The sequence below is a fragment of the Cavia porcellus genome, unplaced genomic scaffold (assembly GCF_034190915.1).
Source record: "Cavia porcellus strain 051 isolate PalLab524CR breed Dunkin Hartley unplaced genomic scaffold, mCavPor4.1 scaffold_32, whole genome shotgun sequence".
In the NCBI taxonomy this organism is placed as follows: domain Eukaryota; kingdom Metazoa; phylum Chordata; class Mammalia; order Rodentia; family Caviidae; genus Cavia; species Cavia porcellus.
In genome coordinates, this window is record NW_026947515.1 from 13,310,212 (window position 1) to 13,324,384 (window position 14,173).

The 14,173-nt window shown below is 41.1% G+C and overlaps 2 protein-coding genes across 11 annotated transcripts in view; one reads left to right on the forward strand and one right to left on the reverse strand.

The window, feature by feature from the left end:
* Wipi1 (WD repeat domain, phosphoinositide interacting 1) overlaps nt 1–4,103 on the forward strand; it is a 37,395-nt gene extending 33,292 nt beyond the window's left edge. The window contains exons 12-13 of the mRNA XM_003465235.5: nt 356–456; nt 3,600–4,103. Of these exons, the coding sequence (XP_003465283.1) occupies nt 356–456; nt 3,600–3,647 (149 nt within the window). The 3' untranslated portion in view covers nt 3,648–4,103. The remainder of the gene's footprint in view (nt 1–355; nt 457–3,599) is intronic.
* Nucleotides 1–14,173, reverse strand: part of Arsg (arylsulfatase G) — a 148,704-nt gene that overhangs the window by 23,618 nt on the left and 110,913 nt on the right. For 4 of the 10 annotated variants that reach the window (XM_063241947.1, XM_063241950.1, XM_013147623.3 and 1 more), the window contains one exon: nt 4,029–5,138. In XM_063241947.1, the coding sequence (XP_063098017.1) occupies nt 4,719–5,138 (420 nt within the window). In that variant the 3' untranslated portion in view covers nt 4,029–4,718. Of the gene's footprint in view, nt 1–4,028; nt 5,139–14,173 lie in introns of those variants that run through there. The other 6 variants (XM_063241952.1, XM_063241949.1, XM_063241951.1 and 3 more) reach the window with 3 other exon arrangements.

Consider the following 14,173-nt stretch of genomic DNA (forward strand, 5'->3'; position numbering starts at 1 on the left):
CTGGGGTGCTCTCCTCAAACTATTTCCTCACGGATGAGGCCTGTGACAGCTTTCACCTTGGGCCCTCAGCCCTGACAGATGTAGCACAGTGTCAGGATTAACCCTTTGTCTCTTGGAGAATTCCAAAGAGCTAAAGATTTCAGACATCTGAAGTGGAAGGGGAGATGAGACTGCCATCTCCCGGAGACCTGGAGACTGTAACTGATGAGGTTTAGGTGGGTGAGCAGTCCCTGCAGATGGAAGGCAGAGATGGCTCCACGGCTTCCTCAGGCCTCCCTTCCTCTGCGGTCCTGCCCCGTGTCACAGGCTAAGGACTGACCATGTGGCTCCTTTACTCTCTCGCTCTCATTTCCAGGTTACTCTGAGGATGGCGGGGCACTCCGAGGAGAAGTTATTCCGGAACACGAGTTTGCAACGGGACCAGTGTGTCTTGATGATGAGAATGAGTTTCCCCCTGTGAGCATTAGGAATCCGTAAACGAGCAGCTGTGTCTGTGTGCTGGGAAGGCGGCTTTCCCTTGTACAAGAGGCCAAGTTACTTTCCCTGTTTTCTAGTCCCTAACAACTAATCCTCTGCTCTAAGATCCGGAGAGCCAGCGAATGCCGTGTGTGTGTGTGCCTCAGATCACACCCACTACTGTGAGGTGTCATACTAAACCCTGACAGCGTTAGGGTAACTGAGTACTAATCCAGGGAGTCGGGGGCTCTTACTACACCCGAGGGCTGGACTCCTGTCCTCTGCTTCCATATACTGACATTGCTGCTCAGAGGTGGGAAACTTCTGTCTGTGTGAAGTTTCCTGCAGCTCCTAAGGGTGCTTTTGCAGAATGCTGCCTTCTTGTTGCTGGAGGTGATGCATTAATGGGGCTGGGCTGTGTGTTTAGGACGCTGAGCTGACTGAAGATCTGCAGAGCAGCTAGGCTGCACCTGTTTCTGGCTCTCACAGGGCAGACCCAGGCCACCCTGCATGAGCAGCTGTAGGCACTCATCAAGTAACCCCCAGGGAAGGGCCAGAGCTGGGATGTGTGAGTGCTCCTGGGCAGCTTATCTTTTTATTTGAGGTATTGGAGATAGAGCTACATCCCCAGCCTTTTTATTTTTTGAGACAGAGTCTTGCTGAGTTGCTCAGGCTGGGCTCAAACTTATGTTCCTCCTGCCTCAGCCTCTCAGATACTGGGATTACAGGTGTGTACCACCACATGCTGCTTCACTTGACCATCTTTAGTGGAGTTTCCCAGCATCTTCTTCAACTGGTCCAGCAGCAAGGGCCTCTGGGGCCAGCACTGGGCTGAATTGTTTCCAATGTCTGTACCTGGAGAAAGATTCTCTCCTGGGGGAAGGAACAGAGCTTCCCCAGCTATGGCTTCAAGTTTCCACTTAGCAAAACATAGACCCTTTTTGTGAGCTTCAGTTAACAAACACCCCAGCTAGTCAACTTGAAATCATTGCAGACGGAAGCAGTATCAGGCCACAGCCTGCACAGCCGATTCCTAGAGCCGGAGAGGGGCAGTCAGAGTGTCCACAGGCCTTGTCTGGAATGTTCTTTGGTGACCCCTGTTGTATATCAGTGCGATCCATTTGTAAAAAGATAGAGTGCAGGTTTGGCTCCTTTTTCTCATGGATCCATGGAACGACCTAGGAAGCACATTTGGCTGAAGGAAGCACACAGCTCTTGTGGGACCTTTGTGCACTGCGGGGGCATTTGTGACTTCCTTGTTGGCTCTGGGGACTGCAGCCTGAGACCGACATTTCAGGCTTTTACTGGGCAAGTTTCCAGGTACACTGCCAGCGAAGGTTGTCTGTGTTTGTTTTAGGCAGGAGTAGTTCTTTATAGTTACGCATTTTAAACCTCTGTTAGCTTGTTGCCTAACAGTTGTTATCCAAACCAGTTGTTTCACCTTTGAGCTCTTTTAATGCTACTAGCCCTGCAGGGAGTTTTCTGTCTCCCCAAAGTTGGTGATTATTTCACCGAAATTGCATCTTTCAAGGGCCAGAGCACTGTGGGTCAGACACAGTGGGGACAAACGTGACCGTCCTACTCCATCCAGGTTTAGAGAGTTCAGATGCTCACTGGACTCTGTTCTAGTAACTTTGGCAAAAGCTTGTGTCTGCTCTAAAAGATGGCAAGATTATGAATTAGATTCTTAATTGTAATCAGCAAAATTGCAGCCTCTCCTATGTACAGAATTAGGGTAATTTAGATTTTGGCAATTGGAAAATAGCCCTTTGCCAAAGAAAACCTGTATAAAATCCTAAGTACCCTGTGTACATTTGTTCGGGGCTAACAACAGAATTGGAGATGCTTAAACGTAGAAGTAGTGCTTGAACTGTTGGTAGGCCTGTACCCACATACAGTGCAGGAGGCTGGGTAGGAGCCAGTTGTCCTCTCTTTTTCTTAAGAAGCAGAGGAGTAAAGGTTGGCTTAAACTTTATTAAGAATTTTATCAACGTAGCCAGGCATGGTGGCTCATGCCTGTAATCCCAGCACTCAGAATGCTGAGGCAGGAGGATCTTTGCAAGTTTGAAACCATCCTGGGCTACAAAGTGAGCTCAAGGCCAGCCTGAACTGCATAATGAGACCCTGACTCAGAAGGAAAAAAAAAGAATTTTATTAATGCAAAAAGAGATGTTTCCTCTCAGAGAGGACAGTCACTGAATATGGTCACTAGAACATGACCCCAGTGTCAGGCTGTCCTTGGATGCAAGGCGGGTGCTAGGTGTCATGGCTGTCCCAAGACAGACCCAGCTTGCCCTTGCACCCGCAGATAGATAAGGAGGAGGAGACACCACCTACTGAGGGACCGGGTCAGTGACCCCACAGCGGCAGCAGCATCACATCAGGGATGCTGGAAACTTCCTCTCCTTGCCTTTGTACTAAATCACCATGTCTTCTGTTGCAATCATTTGTCCAGAATCCATATCTTTACTCGTATTCCTTAAAAGCTTCTGAGACTACGGAAAATCTTAGTGTCTCGACTTGGCTAAAATCACTTTTCTTCTCAATGGAAACACAGCTTGCCTGGGGCTCCCTGGGCCTCTGCCTTAAGAGCATGGGTCATCATAGTGGCCTTTGTGAAATAGACTGACATTGGCCTGCAGGTCATCCCTTTCCTTCTTGGGATTTACTGGAGGTACTGGAGAGCATGCCTGAGGGAGATGCAGCCCCCAGAAGGCCAAACAGCTTCTGCCTTGGTGACGAGCCAGCACACAGGCCTGCGTATTGGGAGACTTGTCTCGGCCTTGTGAGCAAGCGTAAGGCCAGCTGCACCAAGGACACACACTGACCCTGTGATAATGACCTAACAGTCTGTGTTTACAAGATAGCCTTTTTAAAAAACATGTATACATATACATACACACACGAGCATGAACGCACATGTACATAGAATCAGTATTTTTGGAACCTGCCATGCTTGTCCTTCACCTATGAAAGATGGGTGGCTTTTCTTAAGTGTGGGTGAGGGTCAGCCTGTGGGCACATGGAAAACCCCCATGGGGTCCACCTCCTGTGTGCACCACACTTGGGCCAGACCTTCACTGCACTGCTGCCCACAGCCTTTTCCTGCGGAGAGTAAGGCCATTCTGTTTTGATTTCGGTAGATAATCTTGTGCCGTGGAAGTCAGAAGGGCAAAACGAAGCAGTCCTGACGAGAAGCGCACGTCAGAAATCAGGACACCCCCTGTCAGGTGGTTTTGGAGAAAACCAGGAAGAATGGAGTGCGATTGTGTGAACAGAAAGGGAGGCAGGAACCCAGGTGCTGTGCTTGCCTGGCCACGGGACGAGGCTGACTCCTCACCAAGATCCCCGGGCACCGGGGTCCTGCTGCATCTCACGTCCAAAACCCCCTCAAACCGCAGTGCAAATGCTGGCTAACCATATTGGTATGTGGCTGGAATTTTATATTGAAAAGGGCATCCTTTTTAAATGTACGTCGTGTAAAAAAACATGTACTTATAGGATAAACTACTCGAATTGTATTTCTTGTATATTACATTCATATAGAGAGATTATTTTAGTTAGGCAAAGTATTTTTGCAGTGATTGGAATAAATCATTTATTACCTTTGAGTCCCATTTAGGACACTAATAAAATATGGCAATGCATTTTTTAGTTTCTTAAACTTCATTTCATGTCTTGGCGATTTTTAGGGAGAGGTGAGAAGAACTCCTAAAATCTTTACAATCCACTCATTTGCAGGTGGGCCAGGTGGTGCAAGCCCGTGATACCAGATTCTGGAAGCTGTCTCAGAATAAATAAATAGGGATGGGAAATGTAGCTCAGTGTTAAGGCCATGCATATAATCCCAGTACCGCAAACCAAACTCCACTCATCTGACCTAAAAGGAGGAAAAGGGGGGCTTTTCCATGGATTCTTCTGCTCCGAGACCTGAAAAGAGCTAACTTTGATTGCTTAAGACAGCCCATGGGAGCCAGCTGGGAATGTGGGCGCTCGGTCCCTTCCCCAAGAGCTGGCATGGGTGCTTTCAGTAGAGCCCAGGTGATTTGTATGTAAGTTCTGCTTCGCTATCTACCCTAAGTCGCCAGTAAAACTTAGGAATACAGAAATATAATTAGGAAATTAAAATGTACTAAGCTTCTGCTCTGTGTAGGACAACATGCAAGGCATTTTCATGTATTACCGTGTTTGACTTTACGTACTCTCATTTCAAGTGAGATTAAGTAACTGCCCAAGTTCAAAATCTGGGACCAAACGTGTGCCTAATTCCAAAGCCTGTAAGTGGTCCATGACCCCACGGTAGCTGCGCTCCTAAGTGCCCTGAAGAAGGAACAGTATGCAAAGTAAAGAACCCCAACGCAATTCACCTGATTCACAAGCATTACTCCTTGTGGCAGCACCGGCCTGTTACTCAGTGTGGCAGCGGCAGGCAATGTGGTAGGGACCGCAGCAGGGAGTGGCCAAAGGGTCCTGAGTATAATCCGCTCTGGAAACGTTGTCACTGGCAACGTCCTGCAGGACCTCCATGAGAGCCTTCCTGACCTGGGGCAGCACGGCCTGGTACTCAGCACTGCTCCTGTGGAGCGGCACACCTTCTGCGGCATCCTCTTCCAGGTCGAAGATGAGGGGCAGAATGTGCCGCTGCTCCGGCCCAATGCTCCCATCGCAGGCTTCAGCTCCCCCTGGAGAGACAGTGACAGTAAGTTGGCATCAGACCCAGCTTGGCCCTGTGTTGTAATGAGCAGAGCTGCGCCTGACTGCGTATTAACTTAAAGGTACCAGCCCTTGAAAATTCAAATAGTTGCTCTCCTTGTCAAACAAATTACTTCGAGATCTCTTTTCTCCTTCCAGTGATGGTCCTGTTGTCCACCATGATGGGGAATGGCCTTGGACTGGCCTTCAGGGTCAGTCGAGCATTTGCTCAGTTATCTTGCATCTCTGCCCTTCTGGAACAAATCCAATTGTTTGAAACACTGATTTCTTAAACACTATTTGGTGAAGTAGGGGAAGACAAGGTGTGTAGTTTCACTTTGGGTAGAAGATGAGCTTCTTATATAGCTTAGAACCTGGCTATGAAGGTCCCAAAAAAAGGGATGACAAAAATTTTTGGAGGGATGGCAACACCCCTGGCTCTTTACGATTCCAATGCCCCCACTACGGCTTCTCAGAGGAAAAAGTAAAGTACAAAAAGGAGTAAAGCAAAAGCTTGAAAATACAAGTTTGCCTCCCAGCTTCCCAGTGGCCACACATTAATAAGATAGAAATGTTACTGATTGCTTAGGAGAAGCAGAGCTTTTCCGGCACAGAAGTCTGAGAAATTATCAGTGGCTCCTCCTCCAGGGGACCCTGCATCATGGGAACTCAGTGACGTTTTTAGGAAAAACAACTGCATGATTAAGATGGTCAAGCTGTGACTTCCTGTCACTGCGAAGTGACAGAATAATGCCAAAATGCAAGTCTTACTGAGCAAACTCATAGGGACCAAACCCATGCTACCTGAAGATCATGGCTTTCTAGCACAACATACCAGAAGTAAAGTTTGAAATACTGAGAAGAACACACAGATTGCACAGCCACAGCCTACCCTTTGTGTTCCTCCTGTGACTGGAATTTAGGATTTTGGCAGAGATTAGGAGTTTACCATCTCTGCCGAGAGTTCAGAGTAGAATCTGACAATATTCTTTGTTACTAGTAAGGGGCAGAGATGATGAGCTTTGACGATCAGTCAAGGCAATGTTGGAATAAACTTATTTAAAAAAAAAACAAAAGGAATTCCACTTAAAGGAACAGTAGAGTAGTTTGCACAGAACTACTCTCTTCTAGGTAATAATTACAAGTTCCAAGCAATGTATTAAAAAACAAAGATACTAGAAAATAAGACAGAAACCAGAAGAGATTCAACCCATGAAAGAAGGAAGCCACACTGGGTTGAAACTGTTCCAGAATTTTCCCTGGAGTGCACTCCTCAGTCTGTACAGCCCGAACACTTAGAGCTTCAAATCAAAGCTTCTGTCTCTGGTTTGAGGCGTCAAGAGTTCAAGGCTGCCACAAAAGATGAAAATTGATGGGAGAAATGCTGGGGGGAAGAAGACATAAGGGGGTGCCTGAAACCTAACATAAATTCCTTCTAATCTGTAACTGCCCCTGAGCAGTGTGGGCCCAATGGGGTAAATTCTAGCACCATCTAAGAGACTCGAGTAGCTCAGCAGGCATTTCCTCTGCTACCTGGAGGAGAGAACATGGGTTTTAGACTGTGAGTCCATGAAAGTAGAGGACTCTAGTGGACACCTCAGATTTTCCACTGAGATCAAACAAATTTTGGCCAGGATTAGAGATCTGGTCCCCAAAGTAAGGAATTTGCCAAAAATTAAGGACAAAATCTAAAAGACCAATCCTATAAAATAAAACAAGCCTCTGGAAGTTCAAGGGTACTAACTACAGGTTATCTGTAAGACAAAAAACATTCTGGAAACAGAAGTTAGAATCTCTACAATGTATTACTGACAGCATCCATTGTTAACTGTCTTCATTACTTTTTCATTGCTGGGACAAAATACCTAACACAAATTAAGGAGGAAAGGTTTATTTTGCTTTAGGCTGACAGAGGGTTCACTCCACAGTTGTTAGACCTGTCTGAGATGCAAGGTCATGGAGCAGACCATACCCTACAAATCAGAAAGCATGGAAGACAGAGAGGACCGCAACTTACCACTGCAGAGCCCTGCAGAGGAACTAGTGCCTCATGGGAAAACCTGAGCTGCAGCTGGCGAATTAGGAGAGCCTCAGCATGGACAAACCTTTGGGATTAAAAACCCTAGGGGCAGTAGTCAATGGGGAGCCCCACACTTCCTGTTTTTCACCCCTAAGAGCTCCACTAGGTTCTCACAGGAAAAACTATGATTACAGGAGGGGAAGAAAAATGAACACTTTTTTTTCAGTACTGGGGATTGAACCTGGATCCATGCAATGAGTTACATCCCTGGCCCTTTTTTAAAATTTTGAAACAGGGTCTTACTAAGTCACTAAGTTGTCCTTGCTGGGCTAGAATTTGTAATCCTCCTGCCTCAGCCTCCCAGAGTGCTGGGAGCACACCTGGTGTCTCCTTTCTAACTTAAAACAGCTATGAAAAAAATCGTAGTAGCAGTGATATTCTTGAATATGCACATTTATGTGTACCTACATGTTTATGTGTAAGTAAGGTGACTGGCTGCAATGCTCTGAAGGATGGAGAAAGGCATTAGGGTTGCTGAAAACCTTTGAAGTGGTATAATACTTTCTCAAAGTGGACTCAGATCAGTGGTAAATTGTATATTGCAAACTTTTTTTTACAAAAGAACACCTGATACAGTAAGAAAATGGAATTATAAAATGCTCCAGAAAAACCACAAAATCAGAAAAATGGTGGGATACAAAAGTAGAAAAAAAGAATAAAGGCAACAAATAGAAAATGCTAACAAATAGATATTTAATACAACTATGTCACAAATTGCTTTTAACATCAATGGTCTAAATCTGCCAATCAAAAGAAATTAACACAGTGGACCAAGAGGGAAAATCCAAGAAATTTGCTCTAAATATAAAGACATAGATGAATAGTAAATGACTGTTGAAAGAGAAAACATCCTAATACTAATCAAGAGAAAGGAACATTTATATTAACTTCACATGGAGCAGACATCAAAGAAAGATGTCAGTGATAAAGCCCAGCATTATATAATGATAAAGGGATCAATTCTCCAAAAAGACACAGCAATCTTTAATGTGTCTATAACTAACCAGAGAGCATCAAAGTTCATGAGGCAAAAACTGGTAGAACTCCAAAGGACAGAATCCACTGTCATAGCTGGAGACATCAATACCTCCATCAGAATGGACAGGCCTGAGGGCTGGGGATGTAGCTCAGCAGTAGAGCACTTGCCTAGCATACGTGAGAAACCGACAGATCTGGCAGGCAAAATCAGTAGTTGGATTCAACCATACCAATAACCCACTGGATATAATGAAAATCTGTAAATCACACCAACAACTGAACATTACAAATTCTTCTCAAGCTCATACATAACACTCTCTAAGCGCTACAGTTTAGATCTTAAATGTCTGCCAAAGGTCCATGTACTAAAGGCTTAGTCTTCAACTCACAGCATTACTAAGATGTAGCATGTCATAGGAGGTTCAAGGTCACTGGGGGCAATCCTCAAAGAGGATTGTGAGGCACTAGTTCATACTTCTCCTCCCCACACACACTTATCCTTCTCCTTCCCTCTCTCTTTCTTTCTCCCTATTCCATTAGGTGAGCAATCATACACTCCAGCCAGGATGTACTGCCTCACCATGGGCACAAAACATTAGGGCCAATCAATCATGGACCAAAACCTCTAAAACTCTGAGCCAAAGACAGACCTTTCTCCTTTTAAATTACCTCAGGTATTTTGTTACAGTAATGGAAATCTGACTAACACAAGATAGACCAAAATATTCTAGGCTATAAAAACACATCATAAAATTATAAAAGAATAGAAATCATATAATGTCTAGTCTTCAACACCAATGGAATTAAACTGAAAATCAGTAACAGGAACCTGGAGAATCTCAAAATACTTGGAGATTAAACAGTATGCTGCTTAGACTGGGGATGTGGGTGAGGGGCAGAGCACTTGCTTAACATTTATGAGGTCACTGGTTCAATCCTCAGCTCTGGAAAAAAAAGAAAATGCCTCCTAAATAACACATTTAAAGGACATATCACAAGAGAAATTTTAAAATATCTGTAAATCAGTGAAAATGAAAAAACTTGCCAAAATATATGAGGTATAATAAAAGCAGAGTTTAGAGGAAAATTTACAGCATTACATGGATATATTAGAAAAGGGAAACTTCTACTTAGGAAACTAGAAATAGCAGGACAAACTAATTACACAGTAAGCAAAAGAAAAGAAATAATAAAAATTAACAAAAATCAATGAAACTAAAATAGAAAAATCAATAAAACCAAAAGCTTGTTTTTTGAAAGGATTAATAAAATTGGTAACTTATTAAGATAAGAAAAGCAAGAAAGAAGGCCCAAATCACTAATACCAGAAATGAAAAAAAAAAAAAAGTACAACCCTACAGATCCCACGGGCATGAAAAGATAATAAAGGAATGTTGTGAATAATCTATGATAACGCTGATTAAATAAACTGATTCCTTGAAAGACTTACTGTGCCAAAATGCACACAAGAAGAAACAGACAATCTGAATAGGCCTGTCTAATTTGCAAGAAATTGAAATATTAATTTAAAACCTTCTAAAAAAGAAACAGCAAGGCACAGGTGCATTCCATTAAATATCTGATGAAAGAAATGATACAAATTCTGTACCATCTCTTCCAGATGTTGAAGCAAACAGTCTATTTCCATATTCTTTGGGGCCAGCATTATCCTAATACAAAGATATCACAAGAAAAGAAAATGGCAAACCACTGTCTTTCATGAGTACAGATGAAAAATCCTCAACAAAATATCACCAATCAAATCTATCAATGTCTTCAAAGTACACACTATGATGAAGTGGGATTTATCCAAAGTATATAAGACTAGTTCAGCATCCAACATGCAATTAATGCGATTCATCATATCAACAGACTGAAGAAGAAAACTCACATGCTCATAACAATACCTGTAGAAAACTCATTTGACAAAATCACTCATACATGATTTTTAAAAAGCTCTGAACAAACTAGGAGGAAAAAAAACTTCAACTTGATAAAGCACATCTACAAAAAATATATAGTCAACATTGTAGTTCACAGTCAGAAACTAGAAGCTTTACTGCTAAGATCAGGAACCAAGTAGGCTAATCCCTGTTACCACTTCTTTTCAACATTATACTAGAAATCTCAGCTGATATAATAAGAAAAGAAATCAAAGAAGGAGAAGGAGGGAAAGAGAAGAGGACAAAAAATTCACGTATCAGCTCCCCACAATGAATGGAATTATTATGTACTGCACACATGTGCTAATAAAAATCAACATTTCTAAAAAGAAAAGGCATACTGATTGGGGAAAGAGAAATAAAACTATCTTTCCATACATAAAATTATTGTTTATAAAGTCAGAAAGAATTAATCAAAAATCATGGCATGAATAAGAGATCATAGCAACATTCCAGGATACAAGGTTAACATGCAAATGTCGATCTCTTTCCTATGTATAGGCAATGAACCGGTGGAGTTTGAAATTTAAAACCTAATACTATTTATATTAGCCTTTCCAAGAATAAAATACTTAGGCTTAAATCTAACAAAATATCTATATAATAGTTGAGGAAAACTATGAAGCTCTAGTAAAAGAAATCAAAGAACTACATAAATGGAGAGATAATCAAAATTCATAAATAACAAGGCTCTATATGCTCAAAATGTCAGTTTGATTTATATATGCAGTGCTATCTCAGTCTGAATCCCAGCAATTCATTTCATAAATATCAACAAAGTGATTCTAGAATTTATATAGAGAGGAAAGACAGTGCAATATTGAAGCCAACACAATATTGAAGGACGCTGTTGGAAGACTACCCAAATTTAAAAGCTACTAACGATAGTAATCAGAACAGGGTGAGGTGGCCAAAGAATAGACCAACAGGTCAGTGCAACAGAATAAAGAACCCCTTAGCAGAGTCATATAAATATAGGCAGCTGATCTGTGACAGCATAAAGGCAACACAAGGGAGTAAAGACAGTCTTTTCAAAAAATAAAGTTAGAATAACAGAATACATATACACTCCAAACAGAACAAAACAAAAAACACAAATTTAAAAAAAAAAAAACATTCTACACAGACTTTGCATTTAACATACACAGAACACTCCATCCAATACCCATGCTTCTTATGTACAGGGGATATATTCCAGGATAGCCCTATATTAGGTTACAAGGTAAATCTTAATAACTTCAAACAAGTGAGTAATATGCAAAGTATTTTCTTTGACACACCAGAATGAAGTTACAAATCAAAAATGTAAAACTGGAAAAAATCATAGAATTGTGTAAACAACACAATAGATCAAAGAAGAAATCATGAAGGAATTTAGGAAACACTGAGTTTACTAGAGATGAAAACATATCAAAGCTTATGACACATGGCAAAATCAATGCTAAGAAGGAAATTTATAGTTATAAATGCTTGTGTTAAAAACTAAGAAAGCCAGGCATGGTGGCATTTGCCTGTAGTCCCAGCTGCTTGGGAGGCTGAGGCTGGAGGACTGATTGAACCCACGAATTCAAGACCAGCCAGGACAATATAGCAAAACCTCATCTCAAAAATAAAATAAAGGAGGAAAAAAAATCTCAAATCAACAACCAAATAAAATTAAGGAACTATAAAAAGAACAAACTCAAAGCTAGCAGAAGATAGGCAATTTTTTTAAAAATAGAGATAATGAAGTAGATAAAAATTGATAATACCAATAACTGTTTCTTGGAAAAGGTTGACAAAATTGCCAAACCTTTAGCTAAACAAACCAACAAAAATAGAAGATTCAAATTGGAAATGAAAGTTAGGACATTCCTGCTTATTCAAAAGAACAAAGAGTTACAAGACAGTATTAAGAATTAAATGTCAACAAGTTGAGTAATCTAAATGAAATGTTTGATCACTAAAAACAGAAAATCTACTGTCTTGGTTACTTTCCTTGTTGTTGAAACAAAATACCTGACATTCAAAATGAAAGAAGGAAAAGTTTATTAAGCTTACAGTTTTCGGAGGTTTTAGTCCCCACTCACCTGGCTCCAAGGTAGGTACGATGGTGTGGCCAAGGGGCAGCCATTAGCGGAGGCTGCAAGCAACAAGAGTGAAAAAGGCAAAAAGGGGAAAGCAGGCCTTCTTCCTTCCCTTATATTGTTTGCACGTTACCTGCCCCTGGGCGGGTACAGGACTCAAACCACCAATCGGAGCACTAGACAACAAACCAATCACAAATGCTAGATTCAGCGGCCTCCATGACTAGATGAGGCTTTGGGAGCATTTAAACAAACCCCAATATCTACCAAGATCACACAGATACATAAAATCTGCATCCATCCACAACTAGTAAGGAAACTGAATCAATAATCAAAAATCTACTTACAGGCTGGGGTGTTGGTTCTGTGTACAGTATCTGTTTAATGAAACTCTGGAACTCTGGGTTCAGTCCCCAGCACCTCCCCTCCCAAAAATCTATTGACAAGGAAAAGCCTTCAGCCAGGTGACTTCACTAGTAAACTCTACTAACGATTTAAAGAATTGATACCAATCTTCTTCAAGCTTTCCCAAAAAATTGAACAGAAGGAATGCTTCCCAATTCATTCCCTAAGGCTAACATTTACTCTAATATCAAAGTCAGACATAAACAGTGTAAGAATATAATGCACCATGAAATGAACAGCTACTTTGAAGAAAAAGAGACACTAAGGCACCCCGTGCTGATTCTATAACGTCATGATGTGAAATCCAGCAACACACTTATTTTTTGTTCAGAGTCATTTTAGTCTGTTTCGTTTTATTTAATTTCAAGAAGAGCTTAGAGTGAAGTGTTTCAACCCTGAAAGAAAACAACTTCAAACCCAGATTGATCTATCCAGCAAGACTATTTTTCAAAATTGGCTTAGTTCTGTCTTGTTTTGTTAGATTCTATGCTGTCAGATCGTAGGGGCAGCTATTTTGAATATAATGGGATACACTATGGTAACCATGGTTTCCTATTGCTCTGAAGTCTTATAATGCTTTCATTCATTGGTTTGATTGGTTTTATTCTGTTTTGTTTGATTTTATTATGTGTGACGGTATGAATAGCTATTTTGAAGAAAAGACGTGGTAGCCATTGCTGATTTACTATCATCTTCCTTTGAAATCCTACCGTGCTCTTGTTCTTCTGTTTTGGTTGGTTCTATCCTGTTGTGATTTATTTGATTTTATTATGTGTGATGGTGTAGACAAATTTTTTGAGGAAAATGAGATATTATAGTTCATTGTTCATTTCCTGTTGTCATTTCCTATTTTCCTATTGTCATTTCCATTGTTCATTTCCTGTTATTTGGTTTTGAAGTCCTGCAATACTTTCATTCTCTTGAATGGTTTTATACTATTTTGTTATGTTTTTGATATTATTGTGTATAAAGGCATGCTCAACTATTTCGAAGAAAAGAGACATTATGGTAGCTACTGTTGATGTCTGGTTGTCTGATTGTGAAGTGCTATGTTGCTTGCATTGTTGTGTTCTGATTTGCTTTGTTCTGTTCTCTTTTGTTTTATTCTCTTTAAAACAAAAAAAATTTTTTAAATAAATAAAATGTAGGGCAAAAATCTTTACAACACTGGAGTTTGCAAATAGTTTCACAAATGAATTCAATCAAACATGAAAAAAAAATAGCAGCCTTACACAAACCCTCTGAGAAAACCAGGAAGAAAACTTGTACAACTTCATTTTTTAAGATTTGCAAAATAGGGCTGGGGATTTAGCTCAGTGGCATAAGCGCCTGCCTGGCATGTGTGAGGTTGTGAGTTCAATCTCTGGTACCAAAAGAAAAAAGAAAAACAATTTGTAAAATACCAAACCTTGACACAGCCATTATGAGAAAGGACACTTACAAACAAATCTTAGCTATGTCATGTATTTTAAAAAGAATAATAAAGACATCATGACTACGTGATGTTTATCCAGGATGAAAAGCTGGCTTGGTAACTGAACATTGATTCACGA